Genomic DNA, 14,119 nt, shown 5'->3' with positions numbered 1-14,119 from the left:
GCGAGGGTGGAAACTGCCTCCGGCGAAAAGGGGTGGGTTAGACCCTCGTATGACGTTCAGGGAGGCCCCAGGAACAAGAATTAAAAAAAAATCGAAATTGAAGAATCGAAACTGATCTTCACCAAGGAATCTGGTGTTCTGCCTTTTGTCCTTCGTTCCGCAATTTTAGTAGAAGTGGGTGGAGCGCAGAGGATCTGTTGGAAAGCCAGGCGCTGCCTCTTGACGGTACCCAGATTTAGCCTGAAACCCCGCGAGTAACCCCGGGAGAGAGCGAGTTTAGCGTTTTCGAACACAAACACCCAGAGCGAGCGCTGCGCTCTCTATCTTGGTCGCTGCTGCTATCTAAATGTCTGCCACTCACTCAATGACGACGCACGGCCGGGCAGCACAGCAGGGGAGATCCCCAGGGGACAGGTGCTACTCGGAGCAAGGGGCTGCCGCAGGGCACCGCGGTATAGTGCCCGGCCAACAGGATTCACCCGACTCCCACCAGCAACGGACGCAGCCGGAGGGGGCAAGGGGTTATCACATAATGCATCCCAACGAAGAGCAAAGAAATAAGGTTCAGGCAATTGCCAGAAAGGAGATGGAGGACTTGGAGCTGTACAAGGAAGCACATAGACCAGGTTCTATTAATCTGGCTCCGAGGAGGCTGGGTGGAAATGTTTCAGAGTATGAAGCAAGAGAACAACAACAATTAGGACTCAGCCAATCTAAATACCAGCAGCAGATGAAGAGAAAAGAATACAAAAGAAGGCAGAAGGAGGCCGAAGACACTGAAATCCAGAAAACGAACGCAGTACAGAGAGAAAAGGCAAATCAGCTAGAGGAAAAAAGAAGGCAACAGGAGAAACAGAGAAGGGAAACTTTTGAAGATGACCAATATCAGGTAAATAATGCTTTTCTGGACAGACTGGGAAATGCACAACAACCAGGTTCCATGTACCGAGCTGGCCGTTTTTAAACTGGAGACCGCCATTTTTATTTCTGATACAAGCAGTAAACCATAACCTGGCTTTGCAGATATGATCGTTTCACTTACTTTTAGTGACTGAAAGATGACTGCTTTGTGACAACTTTGGTCAGCTCAGTCTGAAAAGTTCCAGAGATGATTACATTGCCATCCCCCCTTTGTTCAGCAGTGCGTTTTTTTAGACAAAATGTATTCTTCATCGTCAAGTGATTAATTTCCATCATTTCACTTCTGCCAGAATGTTATACACTTATGGTAATAAAAATGTCATCTTTTTTTTGTTAATTCTAAAGGAAACAATCAAAATCGGTGTCTTGATTAAGTGATTTGTAAAAAGTGTTTGCCGTTGTGCTTTCATCAGTCAAAGTCACATTTTGTCAACTAGTAGGAGTACAATAGTACAAAAATGTATACAATTGTAATATAAATGCCATTACCTCCTTTGCTCTAGTGAGCTGGGCATAAAAAAAAAAAAATCCGCCCGCTCGCAAATACGCGAATTTTCGTCAATTTCGCCGAAAATCCCCAAATTTCGCGAGCGGAACAGATTTTTAGCCCATGTTTATTTCTGATCCAACCACAGCATCGAGACCGCCCAGATCGTAGCAACAGACAACATCAGACACCTCCTCGACCAAGGTGAGACCCCAGCCTTGACCATCCTTAACCTCTTGGCAGCCTTCGATACCGTGTCCCACCATACTCATCACCAGAACACAAATCGGCATCTGGGGTAATGCCCTCAAGTGGATCTCCTCCTTCCTCACAGGACATAAGCAAAGGCTCCACCTACAACCCTTCACCTCCGAACTCAAAAGCATCATCTGCAGCGACCCCTCCCCAGGGCTTCTCCTTCATCCCCACCCTCTTCAACATCTACATGATGCCGCTAGCCAACATGGTCCACACCCCCTGATTCAACATCATCTCTTACTACGACAACACTCAGCTCTTCCTCTCCCAACACCACCAGATCTAACTTCTGGAACACCATGTCCAACGTCGCCATTTGCATGATGTTCAACTCCTTGAAGTTTAATATAGACAAAAAAGAGGTGCTCATCTTCGGAAACAATACCTTATCTTGGGATGACATCTTCGTCATCTGAACAGCTCTAGAGAGTGGATCCTTGGGAATTGCTCTGTGGGATCACTGGTCCGCTCAGGCCCGTGTTTGGTGCGTGGAGGCCGGCTGGAATATGGTGCGGCAGTGAGCGAGACTCGCGAGGCGTTCTGCCGAGGATCGCGCTAGCACTGCATGACCGGTTCCTGCTTTGGACGAGTTCATTGAGCCTCCCGGACCTGCTCTGCGTGACTGGTGAGTGACAGGCTGGTGTTTCCCCACACGTCTCGCCTGGGACAATCCTTGAGCTTAGAGCCACGCTTGAGCAGCTGGGTGTGACCTGGCTTGCTGCACTGGGCCACAGAAATGCATCTAACCTACACTGCCACTTACAACATTTCCATTCTTAACTTTTACTAATTTTAGATGGCAGTCTGCATGGTTTGCTACAGGGCATACATGGTGGGTCCCCCGGCGGGGGGGCCCACAAAAATACAGCGTTTTCTTCTGTGCTGCATGAGGGGTGTGGATGAGGTGTTGCCCTACCCATCGGCTGGGTCAGCAAGATCCGCATTTCCTGACTCCAGGGGTTGTCGTCATGCTGGCCTGGCTCTGAGCTTTGCACTGAGTGATAACCAGCTGAGCCACGCTCTCCAGTGACTGATCCCTCCCCAGACAGAAGCGATTAACTGCGTCATGGTCTGGGGTTATCAACTGGATCGGTTGATTCTATATTTGTGCCTGAGACACGGTTCGACCTTTGATAGAGTCACTGCCTGCTGGGTGTTTTAAAGCTGCTAGGACCTGGCGTATAAATTGTCTGCAACTGGGCGGCTCCCTGTATTATATTAATACAATGGGTCAAACGGACAAGGCTCAGCCTAAATTGAGCTTTGATAAACGAAAATCCAGACACTGGTACAACTCATCGGAGCTGCGATGGCGGGCTCAGGTGAAGAAACGGAGGTAACAAGTGGGGACATTAAACAGATTTTGGCGGCAATTCAAAAAAACTTGTCCACTATAGATGGTCAAATTGACTCCCTTTTATATAAAATGGACCGCATGTCGGAACTGCTGGACAAGCAGGCAGAGCACCCAGATAAATCAAAGCCGCGCATTGCAGAGGTAGAGGATGCGCAAACAGACGCGCACAACACCCAAAAGCAAATGGAGAAAGCCTTGTCCATTCTACAGGATAAATCTGAGGATTTGGAGGCCAGATAACAGCATAGCAACCTGCGCATTATTGGCCTTCCAGAATCCACTGCAACTGTGGTCATGGAAGTTTTTGTTGAAAAGATACTCACTATGCTGTTGGGCGCTGATACATTCGCAGCCATGTTTGTTGTTGAACAAGTGCACCGCTAATTGGGACCCAGACCTTCTCCTGGCACTGCACTGCACCCTATTATTGCTAAATTGCTTAACTACAAGGACAGGGATGCTGCGCTGAAGAAAGCTAGGGAATTGGGTGAACTGAGGTATGAGGGCTCCTTCATTTTGCTGTTTCCTGATTTTACACTTAGGGTACAGAAGTCCAGAAGGCAATTTGTCCAATTAAACGCAAACTGAGAGAGCTTAATGTAGAATATGCTATACTATACCTGCAGGATTGCGAGTGGTGATGAATGGCGCTTCTAGGGTTTTCCTGCATCCTAAATCTTTCCAAAAAGCCATTAAATAGTGGAACATTGTAGATACTCACAAACAGGCCCCTTGTGCCAGGGATGGTGTGGCTGGTCCTGCTGGAAGTCTGGACGAAAATGATTAGCCCTAGATTGCGACCTTTGTCTAAAAATGACGTACTGATCTATTGTATCCTTGTATATGCGTAGTAATGTGACAATGTGTTGCCTGCCGGTCTGTTCATTAGGTATGTAGCCCAGTTTAATGATAAGTTTTCCTCCTGAATGGACGTTGTTTCCCCGTAGTGAGAACTCATTCCTTGCCAGACAGTAGGGATTTTGTTTAGACTGGATGTAATGGCCAGTAACCTCAGTCCCCAAGTGTTACTGTGTGATTGGTTTATTGCAAAATCTACTTTGTGTGTAATGTTTATGAGCATCAGGAATGTTCAGTTCTGTTATGGGGGGGCGGGAGTTTGTCCGCCTTTGCACTGTTGGATACTGCATTGCGTGTGAGGGGGAGGGAGGGTTTTTTGTTTTGAGTACACAGCTCATGTAAACATGTATCATATGCTGACAGCAACAGAGAGTCTACAGGATGATGGTTGGAGTAGAATGAACATGACAAGTTGTTATAGATGCTAGGAGATACTGAGCGTAGTCGTTTGTGGAACGTAAGAGGGTTGAACGATTTCAGAAAATTATGCAAGATACAGGCCTATCTTAAATGCCACAATATTGATGTCGCTTTAATGCAGGAGATGCACCTGGCCCCCAACAATAGTATGCTAAAAAAGCGGAGGGTTCAAGGTGAGTTTTATGCGGCTGGATTCACTTCTCATGCTAGAGGGGTGTTGACTTGGGTAAACCCTAGATCAGGGATTTCCATAACTGAGTTTAAGACAGACCCTTATGGTAGGTTCTTCATCTCTCGATGTCAGGGAAGGATCACTGACAGAACATCGACAGACAAAATATTGAGAGGACAAAATATCGAGGTCAAAATATCGACTGCAAAAATATCGACTTCCTATCTTCAAACAGGCAAGTACAAAAATATCGACTCCAAAATATCGAGTGTAAAAAATATAGACTGTCAAAATATTGAATTTTTTAAATGTCTTAAAAGTAAATTAAAAGTAATATAATATTAAATTAAATTAATTTAAACATATTTAAAATACTTAAATAAATGTAAAATTTAGAAATAATTAATGTAACTTTAAAAAGTATATATTTTTAATACATATATATATATATATATATATATATATATATATATATATATATATATATATATATATATGTATTACAGCTCAAGAAGCACCAAAGCGCCGCACTCCCAGGCGGGTGCCTCCGTTGCGAGGGTGCACTCGCAAATCAAATACTGCTCCACCTCCCAAAAAGCGAAATCTCCCGCAGGAAGAAAGGAAGCACTCACGGAGGTACGTTTTCAAAAATGTATTTACACAGCAAACTGACGCGTTTTGGTCGGAACCTTTCTCTAAGTTTTATATATATACATATATATATATATATATATATATATATTCACAGAAAAAACCATAGGTTATAGTGGATATATAGTTAGGAATTTGCATTTACAAAACCTTGAAAATTCAATGAAAAAACCATAGGTTATAGGCCATATATAGTTAGGAATTAGCATTTACAAAACCTTATTTTACTCGCATAAAACCATTGAAATTCCATATATAGTTAGCTAACTATAAGCGCTAACTATATATCGCGCACCCGCAATCCACTGCTGATGATGTCACATATTACATCATTCATGACATGGTCAGTGACATCACTGATGACATCACTGATCAAAACAACCAGTGATTGTATGTGTCTGTAAAGTTTAAATATGTTTCACATATTGAAGAATGAGTGGATGTATAAGTGTCTGGATGAAGAATTTAGTAGGTGCATGACTGACTGTATGAGTGAGTGATTAAATGTGTCTCACTGAGTACATGGGTTAGTGACTAAACTGTCTTAATTCGTGCATCAGTATGTTTGTTGTTGTGTAAGCTGCTGCATGTGTTGATCAGTAGCTATAAGAGTGGCCATATGGGTTATTGATTGGTTGCCCAAATATTTGAATGGGAGGCTGAGTGTGTGTGTGGGTGGCTGGGAGGTGCGTGACTCTGTGCATAGATGTGTAAGCAGTTGATTCACTAGGAGTATGAGTTCAAGAGTGCATGTGGAAACAGCTATATGGGCGGTTGACTGTGCATGGGTGTGTTGGTGAGTGAATGGATTTCTCATTGCTACATGTGCAAGTAAGTACGTATGTAAAACACAATACATGTGAGAGTTGAGATATATAAATAACTGAACATAAGACCCAGTGAATGTGTGAGTGGCTGTATCGATCACTGTGAGCTTGTATCAGGGATTATATAAGAGAGTAAATATGTGTTATTATATGTTTGAATAAGTAAGATGTGTATAACTGTATAGTTGAGGAAATGGAGGTGTGATTGATTCTTTGCATGACTGACTAGGTGTGTGAGTAACTCCATGGATGAGTGACAGTCTGTGAGTGTCTGTTTATACTGAGTGTATGTAAGGTTATATTAGAGTCTGAAGAGGTTCATTGTATTATCACATGAGTGATGTGATCAGTGATGACAAATGAGATGTCATCAGTGATGTCATTTGAGTTGTCATCAGTGATGTCATTTGAGATGTCATCATTGATATCATTTGAGTTGTCATCAGTGATGTCATTTGAGATGTCATCAGTGATGTCATCAGTGATGTCACTGACCATGTCATGAATGATGTAATATGTGACATCATCAGCAGTGGATTGCGGGTGCGCGATATATAGTTAGCGCTTATAGTTAGCTAACTATATATGGAATTTCAATGGTTTTATGCGAGTAAAATAAGGTTTTGTAAATGCTAATTCCTAACTATATATGGCCTATAACCTATGGTTTTTTCATTGAATTTTCAAGGTTTTGTAAATGCAAATTCCTAACTATATATCCACTATAACCTATGGTTTTTTCTGTGAATTTCATTGGTTTTTTAATAGCAAATATGAAAAGCTTTAAAATGTCAAGTACGTGATAGATAAAAACATTTTCGTATTTATGCACGCTGATGTGCTTTGAACGCTGCCCCCCCCCCTCCCCTCTTTTGCCTTTGTTAGTACTCTCTCTTTGCAGATACAGAAGGGTAGTTAACGCAGGCCTTTACCCCCGTTGTAATCCGTCGTACCTCCTTGTCTCTCCATTTGATTGATTGTTGTCCAAGCATTTACTGTTTTAGAATTGGTTCTCTTTGGATCATTCTCTATTTACAAACAAGCACAAAGTCGCAATACTCTGTTTAGTCTTTGCAGATAGTGAAAAATCGTGTAAAACAATAAAAGTAATCGAGCAAAATCAGTAGGCCACTAATTGGATCTCTTTTTGACCTCGCTAAAATAGAAATATTAGGAACAACCCTTCTTGAGAAATACGAAAATAGTGAGATGAACTGAGCTCCACACCATGAGGGCTGCAAGACAGCTCGGCTCCATCACCCATCCCGCACAAAATAATGACAAACCCTATGCAAATATTAAAAATATAGACAACACACCAGCAAAGAAATAGGGTAAAACATTTTATTAAAAAACTATTTACATAACGTTGGTTTATAAGATGATGTCAGTAGTGGACCGATGTGTGAATAGATCGAAAACAGCACAAGGCTCCAAGATCCGGATAGCAAGCTCCTGGATGTTGGGTGCCATAGTTTAGAGTTCTGAATTTCAGCCTTTTTCAATGCCTGTGCTTTGTTGAATCAAAATGGCGGCTTGACACAAAGCTGACTCAAGCGTTGTTACTGATGCCATGCAGACCAAAACTGGTTTTCAGTTTGTACATTTTTCTAGATTTTTCAATCCAAGTTTGGTTGACTTTGTAGAACGATGGCTTCAGATTTTCAACATACGGTGTGGTGGCGCTGACTGGGAGGGGGCGCTTCGCTCCTGCCCCCTCCCCAAGTAAGATTTTCATACGTGAAAGTACGTTAATGGTTTTGGTCCCCGAGATGCTTCGATGTCACTACCATTCTCAAATAGCATAAGTTCTGGATGTTGGGTGCCATAGTTAAGAGTTCTGAGCAGCGCTTGTAACACTGTCTGAAGCTTATTTCCTCCTACTGCAGCTTCACTATTCTCAAAGTAAGTGAGTGTCGTTTGTGGACCTGACTGCATTAGAAAACAATATGATATGTTACCTTCCTAAACAGCTTGACGGAGGCCCCTGAGGGGCGCTGTGATGGCCATGGACTCGGAGAAGACGCTTGGCTCCGACACCCTCCCCAAGTCTTATAGCACTGGTGTAGCCTGAGATCGCCCCCGACATAGGCGGCCGGCTCCCGGGGTCCGGCGGTACTTTTTGCCTTTTGATGACTCTTCAATTCTGGACCTTGTCCCACAATCCGTTTGACCTGAAGACAAGCTGTAGTGAGGCGCCCCTTTATCGTTTTAGTTGCCATTCCGCCCGCTTTTGCTACACTGTGCCTCTTCCGCCATTCAGCTGTTTTCCGCCCGCTCTTGCGACTACAGCGTCTCGCTCACCATGTAGTTGAGATGCGCCCGCTCTAGCGGTGCAGCGATAGGCGGCTGCCACAGGACTCTCAAAATGGCGGCCGGCTCTTCGGTTTTGGGCCTGGTCCACTAAAATGGCCCTGGGACACCTTGGAACTCGGACGCTTGTCTGCTAGGGCTTGGATCCCATTCTCGAAAAGCGTCCCCTCAGCCGTGAAGATTCTACAAAAGTCTTGGGGGCCTCCGACTCCCGCAGGCTTCTGGTGGGGAGCGGCTGCCATGATTGCTCGTGGAATGGCCACGACGGAGCTTCGAGATGGTAGTGGTCTCATGCTGACGCCAGCTTTAGTCTGAAACATCCAGAAACACTGTAGACTACCAATTCGATCAGTTCCGGTAGCGCCCCAACATGACCCGGAAGAGAAGAACTTGCCCTCCCCTCTTTGACTGATGGTTCTTGTTGCCTGTCCCCTCTGTTGTCATTTAACAGAACTTTTTGGACTGCTGAAAGGGGTTGTGTTCTGAACGCTGGTTGGTGGAGACATTTAGACTATATTCTTGACCTACGTTGTCGCGTAATGCGTTTTATGACACGCCGCGTAAGCGCACCCGGAAGTGATCCGAGGCGCGGCGCGCAGCGCGTAACGTAAGCATAACAGGTCATGTGACTTGTTAATAAAACTTTTCATTGGTTCATTTTACTTTTGTTAATTTAATGATGAAAAGCTTGGTCATATGACCTAAAAATTACGCTTTTTATTATTTTCGAACAATATTTTTTTTTCAAACATATGTTATAATATTCCAGGCTAATGTACTTTCCCGGAAAATTTACAACTGTCTGGCAAGTAAAATATATTCCTTTTTCGAGAAAAAGGGCGTTTCTTCCTTCCATGACGGAGCCGTTGAGTAAAAGAGATTCGGCCTGCTGTCTTAGTCGCCGATACGCCTGATTATCAGATTCTTATCGATCACTTTATGTTGCAGACATGAAAAACACAACTGCCCTTGACCATTTATCTTTACTGCGTTCCTACATATTATACCTTTTATCCGTCATGTAATTGGACTGCTTTATTTCACTTGCCTTTTACTGATTCGAAAACAGTCACTAAAAGTAAAAACTTTACAAATGAAAATACTACTACCGTGTTTTGTTTTAAAAACCTTTATTGTGAAAATGTCAGTATACAAATACGGGCCTATAACCACGTGGGCCGGCCACGGAGCAAACTCAAATCGTATATGATGAGGAGACATTTACACTGTAGAAGAACGTAACGAGCGGGCCATTAGGTGACAAGAACAAAGGTGTCTAACAGTTGCGGTATCGGTGGACGTACATTTTGTAATTAAAATACGACAGGGCCACTTACAATAACATTTTCTAGATATACATTTGCGGGCAAAGAGTTACGAGTCCCATTTATACCGGCGCCATTTTGGGCGAGGCCGGGCAGGTCCAAGATATAGTCAAAATGTCTCCACCAACCATCGGCCAGACCAGAACCCCTTTCGGCCCTTTATGTTACAAGATGATGTCTTCCATTCAGAAAATATTGGTGGCAGCATTTTGAAAGGAAACAGAAACAGCCGTTCTCCTAGTGAGTTTCACATTGTTACATTTAGGAAGAATGTTGAAGAGTAGTATGTGGAAAATCTGAAGCCATTTTTCTACAAACTCTCAATCAGACTTGGATGGAAAAAAAAACCTGAAGAATGTACAAACTGAAAACCAATTTTTGTCTGTATAGCACCAACAGTAACGCTTGAGTCAGCTTTGTGTCAAGCCGCCATTTTCATTCAATCAATAGCGTCCCCCTGCACACATTCAGGGACCTGGTCGTGTCTTCAGATGAAACGCATTGTAGGAAAAGAAGCAGAAAGGAAAAGGAAAAAAGTTCCGCCGGACCTAGTGAAGCTGCAGCAGGTGCAAATAAGCTTCAGACAGTCTTACAAGCACTGCTCAGAACTCTCAACTGAGGCACTCAACATCCAGGACTTGCCATTCGGATCTTGGCGCCTTGTATTTTTGTTTTGTTTTTGATGGAAGGGAAAGAACAAAAAACAGACATTGAAAAAGGCTCAACAGTGCAGGGCGCCTTGTGCTGGTTCCGACCTATTCACACATCGGTCCGCTACTGACATCACCTCATAAACCAACGGGGCACCCCACGCCGACTTTCGGCGCAGCATTGTAGGATGGACACACCAGTGCGGCAATTTGATGGATACCACCTCGGTGCCATCCAGATCTCGGCGCGTTCATTCATTCAATAGCGTCCCCCTGCACACATTCAGGGACCTGGTCGTGTCTTCAGAAGAAACGCATTGTAGGAAAAGAAGCAGAAAGGAAAAAGCAACAAGTTCCGCCGGACCTAGTGAAGCTGCAGCAGGTGCAAATAAGCTTCAGACAGTTCTACAAGCACTGCTCAGAAATCTCAACTGAGGCACTCAACATCCAGGACTTGCCATTCGGATCTTGGCGCCTTGTGCTGGTTCCGACCTATTCACACATCAGTCCACTACTGACATCACCTCATAAGCCAACGGGGCACCCCACGCCGACTTCCGGCGCAGCATTGTAGGATGGCCACACCAGTGCAGCCACTTGCTGGACACCACCTCGGTGCCATCCGGATCTCAGCGCGTTCGAGTCACTGTGCCGGAAGAGTGACCGGAACTCAGCTGAACACGCCGTCTTTCGGCGCAGCATTGTAGGATGGCCACACCAGTACGGCAATTTGCTGGACACCACCTCGGCGCCATCCGGATCTCGGCGCGTTCGAGTCACTGTACCCCAACAGTGACCGCAATTCAGCTGGACACGCCGTCTTTCGGCGCAGCATTGTAGGATGGCCACACCAGTGCGGCAATTTGCTGGACACCACCTCGGTGCCATCCGGATCTCGGCGCGTTGTGCTGCCTTCGGCCTATTCGCACATCGGTCCGCTACTGACGCCGCCTCACGTGCCAACGGATTTTCTACGCTTTTTGTAGCCCTATGTCGCATAACAGGTCATGTGACTTGTTTATAAAACTTTTCATTGGTTCATTTTACTTTTGGTTTCCTAAAGATGGAAGGCTTGGTCATATGACCTAAAAATAACACTTTTCATTGGTTTAGAACATTTTTTTTTCCCAAACGATGAAAGCCCCACCTTGTTTCTGGATCATTCAGACTGAAGCTGGCGTCAGCATGAGAGCACCACCATCTCGTGGCTCCGTCGTGGTCATTCCGCGAGCAATCATGGCAGCCGCTCCCCACCGAAAGCCTGCGGGAGTCGGGAGCCCCCAAGACTTTTATACAATCTTCACGGCTGAGGGGACGCTTTTCGAGAATGGAGCCCAAGCCCTAGCAGGCAAGCATCCGACTTCCAAGGTGTCCCAGGGCCATTTCAGTGGACCAGGCCCAAAACCGAAGAGCCGTCCGCCATTTTAAGAGTCATGTGGCAGCCGCCTATCGCTGCACCGCAAGAGTGGGAACAACTCAACTACATGGTGAGCGAGACGCTGTAGTCGCAAGAGCGGGCGGTAAACAGCTGAATGGCCGCCACCTGGGGAGGCCCGTTCACGCCGCCTCCCCCCCCCCCCCCGGGCCGCCGCACGCCAATTTTCGGAGCAGCATTGTAGGATACCAAAACCAGTGCGGCAGTTTACTGGACATCACCTGGGTGCCTGTCGTACATGTTGTGTCAGCCATGTGACACTGGACACAGACCGCTACTGACGAGGCCTCCCCCCGCACCACCCGGGACGCCCCACGCTGTTTTTCTGTGCTGCATTGTAGGATCCCTAAACCAGTGCGGCACCCAGGCGACATCACCTGGGTGCCGTCCAGAACTCTGCACGTTGTGCTGCCTTGGGACTATTCGCACAACAGACCGCTACTGACGAGGCCTCCCCCCGCCCCACCCGGGACGCCCCACGCCAATTTTCGGAGCAGCATTGTAGGATCCCTAAACCAGTGCGGCACCCAGGCGACATCACCTGGGTGCCGTCCAGAACTCTGCACGTTGTGCTGCCTTGGGACTATTCGCACAAAAGACAGCTTCTAACCATTGTTGCTTTTTGTGTTAATAAATGTTTAAATGTTTTTAGTTTTTGTTCTGTTCATTATCGTTAAAAGTTAATAAAGTTTTATAACCTTACTTTGTTGGAGTGTTATCTATTTTTTGAAAAACGGGTGAATGGGGCCTTGAATCGGGTTATTGTCATGTGTGGGCTTTGGAAGTGTGCTGCTGCAGGATCGGACATTTCAAACTCAAATGCACGTTCTTTTTCTTACCTTTCCGAAGCATGGAGCGCAATAGCAGGCAGAGAAAGGGTGATGCACGTGTTGAACACTACCTGACCTGGCAAGTTGCTGGCAGTGCCCCCCCGCCCGCTCCTGAAAGAGGGCACACACACACCGCCGCCCCGAGTACTTCAGAAATCTTTAAAAGACCATGCGCTTGTTCATGAGGCTTAAATGGTTTATCACCTCTTCTAGAACCCCTACATCGACCCTCTGACGTTTCATGGAAAAATGACCATGTAACACAATACCAAGCCCTATCAGCTGAAACCCCCAAGGAATCGTGGGGCATATTATCAAGGGGGTTTATCTCCGCTTTTTTGGCTTTAAAAACCATGAAAGCGGAGATAAAATTATTTCCCTATTATCAAGCTGTCGCTAACACCAGTTAGTGACACCTAAAAGGAGATAGCGACCATCTTGGGCCCGGCTTTGCATGTCAGTGATACTTATCACTAATGACATGCAAAGTGGCGTGCCAAGATGTTAGCGACTGGAAACAGTCCCTAACATCGCTACCTTCTATTACCAACTTTTGGAGATATTCGCACTAAGCGCGAATATCTCCAAAAGCTAACACCTGCCCTGAGCAGTTCTTAGCCATGTTATCCAATGGGAGGTGGATAACATGGCTAAGAGCATTAGGTCGATAATACATGAATATCGCTGACTTTTCTGCGATAATAGCAAGGTTTATCTGCGATAAAAATCGCCGATGTGCGGCGATAATTTTTGTCTCTAAACAAGTTATAGACAAAAATTATCGCTAGTTGTTAGTAATATGCCCCCGGGTTTTTGCTTGCAGAAATCGGGAGGCGGGAGACTAGCACTGAAATCAGTACTCACACGCCTGAATCAGGAGAATTGGCATGTCTGAATTCTCTACAGCTGGGGCCATAAACTACATCCGCAGGGGTAGGTGATAGCCTGGGACCAGCCTGGCATCTAAAATGGCTGCCGTGCACGACAAAATTGTGGCATTCGAAAAAAGGCAAGATGGCGCAGCCGCTGGAAGAGATATATCAACATATATCAGCCTCCTCAGCCACCCTCAGGAAACATAGGGGATTAGGATATGTCTCCCGCACCCCCTTATACCTAGTACTTTAATTAACGAAGCACAAAATGGCGAATTCCCGTTTCGCTACCAGTTTGCGGCCCAGTTCGCGGCCCGTGAAGCGCTTCTACCGTGAAAAATCATTTTTTTTTTATTTTCCCCACGGGACCCTTTAATAACCCCAACAACATTCCTAGGGGGTCAAGAGGGGGATACCTTGCCCCCTTTCATTAAATTCCCCCTTAGTTTTTCACCTTTTCTTCTCTCTCGATCCTACCGAGAGACAAGATGGCGGCCGCTCCGGACTGTCACGCAGCAAAAAAAAAAAAAAAGCTCACGCACAGCCGCTGGAAGAGATGTATCAACATATATCAGCCTCCTCACCCACCCTCAGGAAACATAGGGGATTAGGATACGTCTCCCGTACCCACTTATAACTAGTAATTTAATTTACGAAGCACAAAATGGCGAATTCCCGTTTCGCTACCAGTTCGCGGCCGCGCTTCTACCGTGAAAAATCATTTTTTTTTTATTTTCCCC

The 14,119-nt window shown here is 45.5% G+C and overlaps 1 protein-coding gene across 1 annotated transcript; it reads left to right on the top strand.

The window, feature by feature from the left end:
* The first annotated feature begins 346 nt into the window (after nt 1-346).
* LOC147697793 (epithelial-stromal interaction protein 1-like) lies at nt 347-979 on the top strand. Its single transcript, XM_086933350.1, has one exon. The coding sequence runs from the start codon at nt 347-349 to the stop codon at nt 962-964; it is 618 nt and encodes a 205-aa protein (XP_086789476.1). The 3' UTR covers nt 965-979.
* Nucleotides 980-14,119: the final 13,140 nt, after the last annotated feature.

The sequence above is a fragment of the Lissotriton vulgaris genome, chromosome 8 (assembly GCF_964263255.1).
Source record: "Lissotriton vulgaris chromosome 8, aLisVul1.2, whole genome shotgun sequence".
NCBI classification, from domain to species: Eukaryota; Metazoa; Chordata; class Amphibia; order Caudata; family Salamandridae; genus Lissotriton; species Lissotriton vulgaris.
Note: the sequence above shows the minus strand (reverse complement) of the source record. Positions and strands in the feature narration are given on the sequence as shown.

Coding starts and splice junctions, on each gene's coding strand:
- LOC147697793 (XM_086933350.1), top strand. CDS start 347: ATGTCTGCCACTCACTCAATGACGACGCACGGCCGGGCAGCACAGCAG.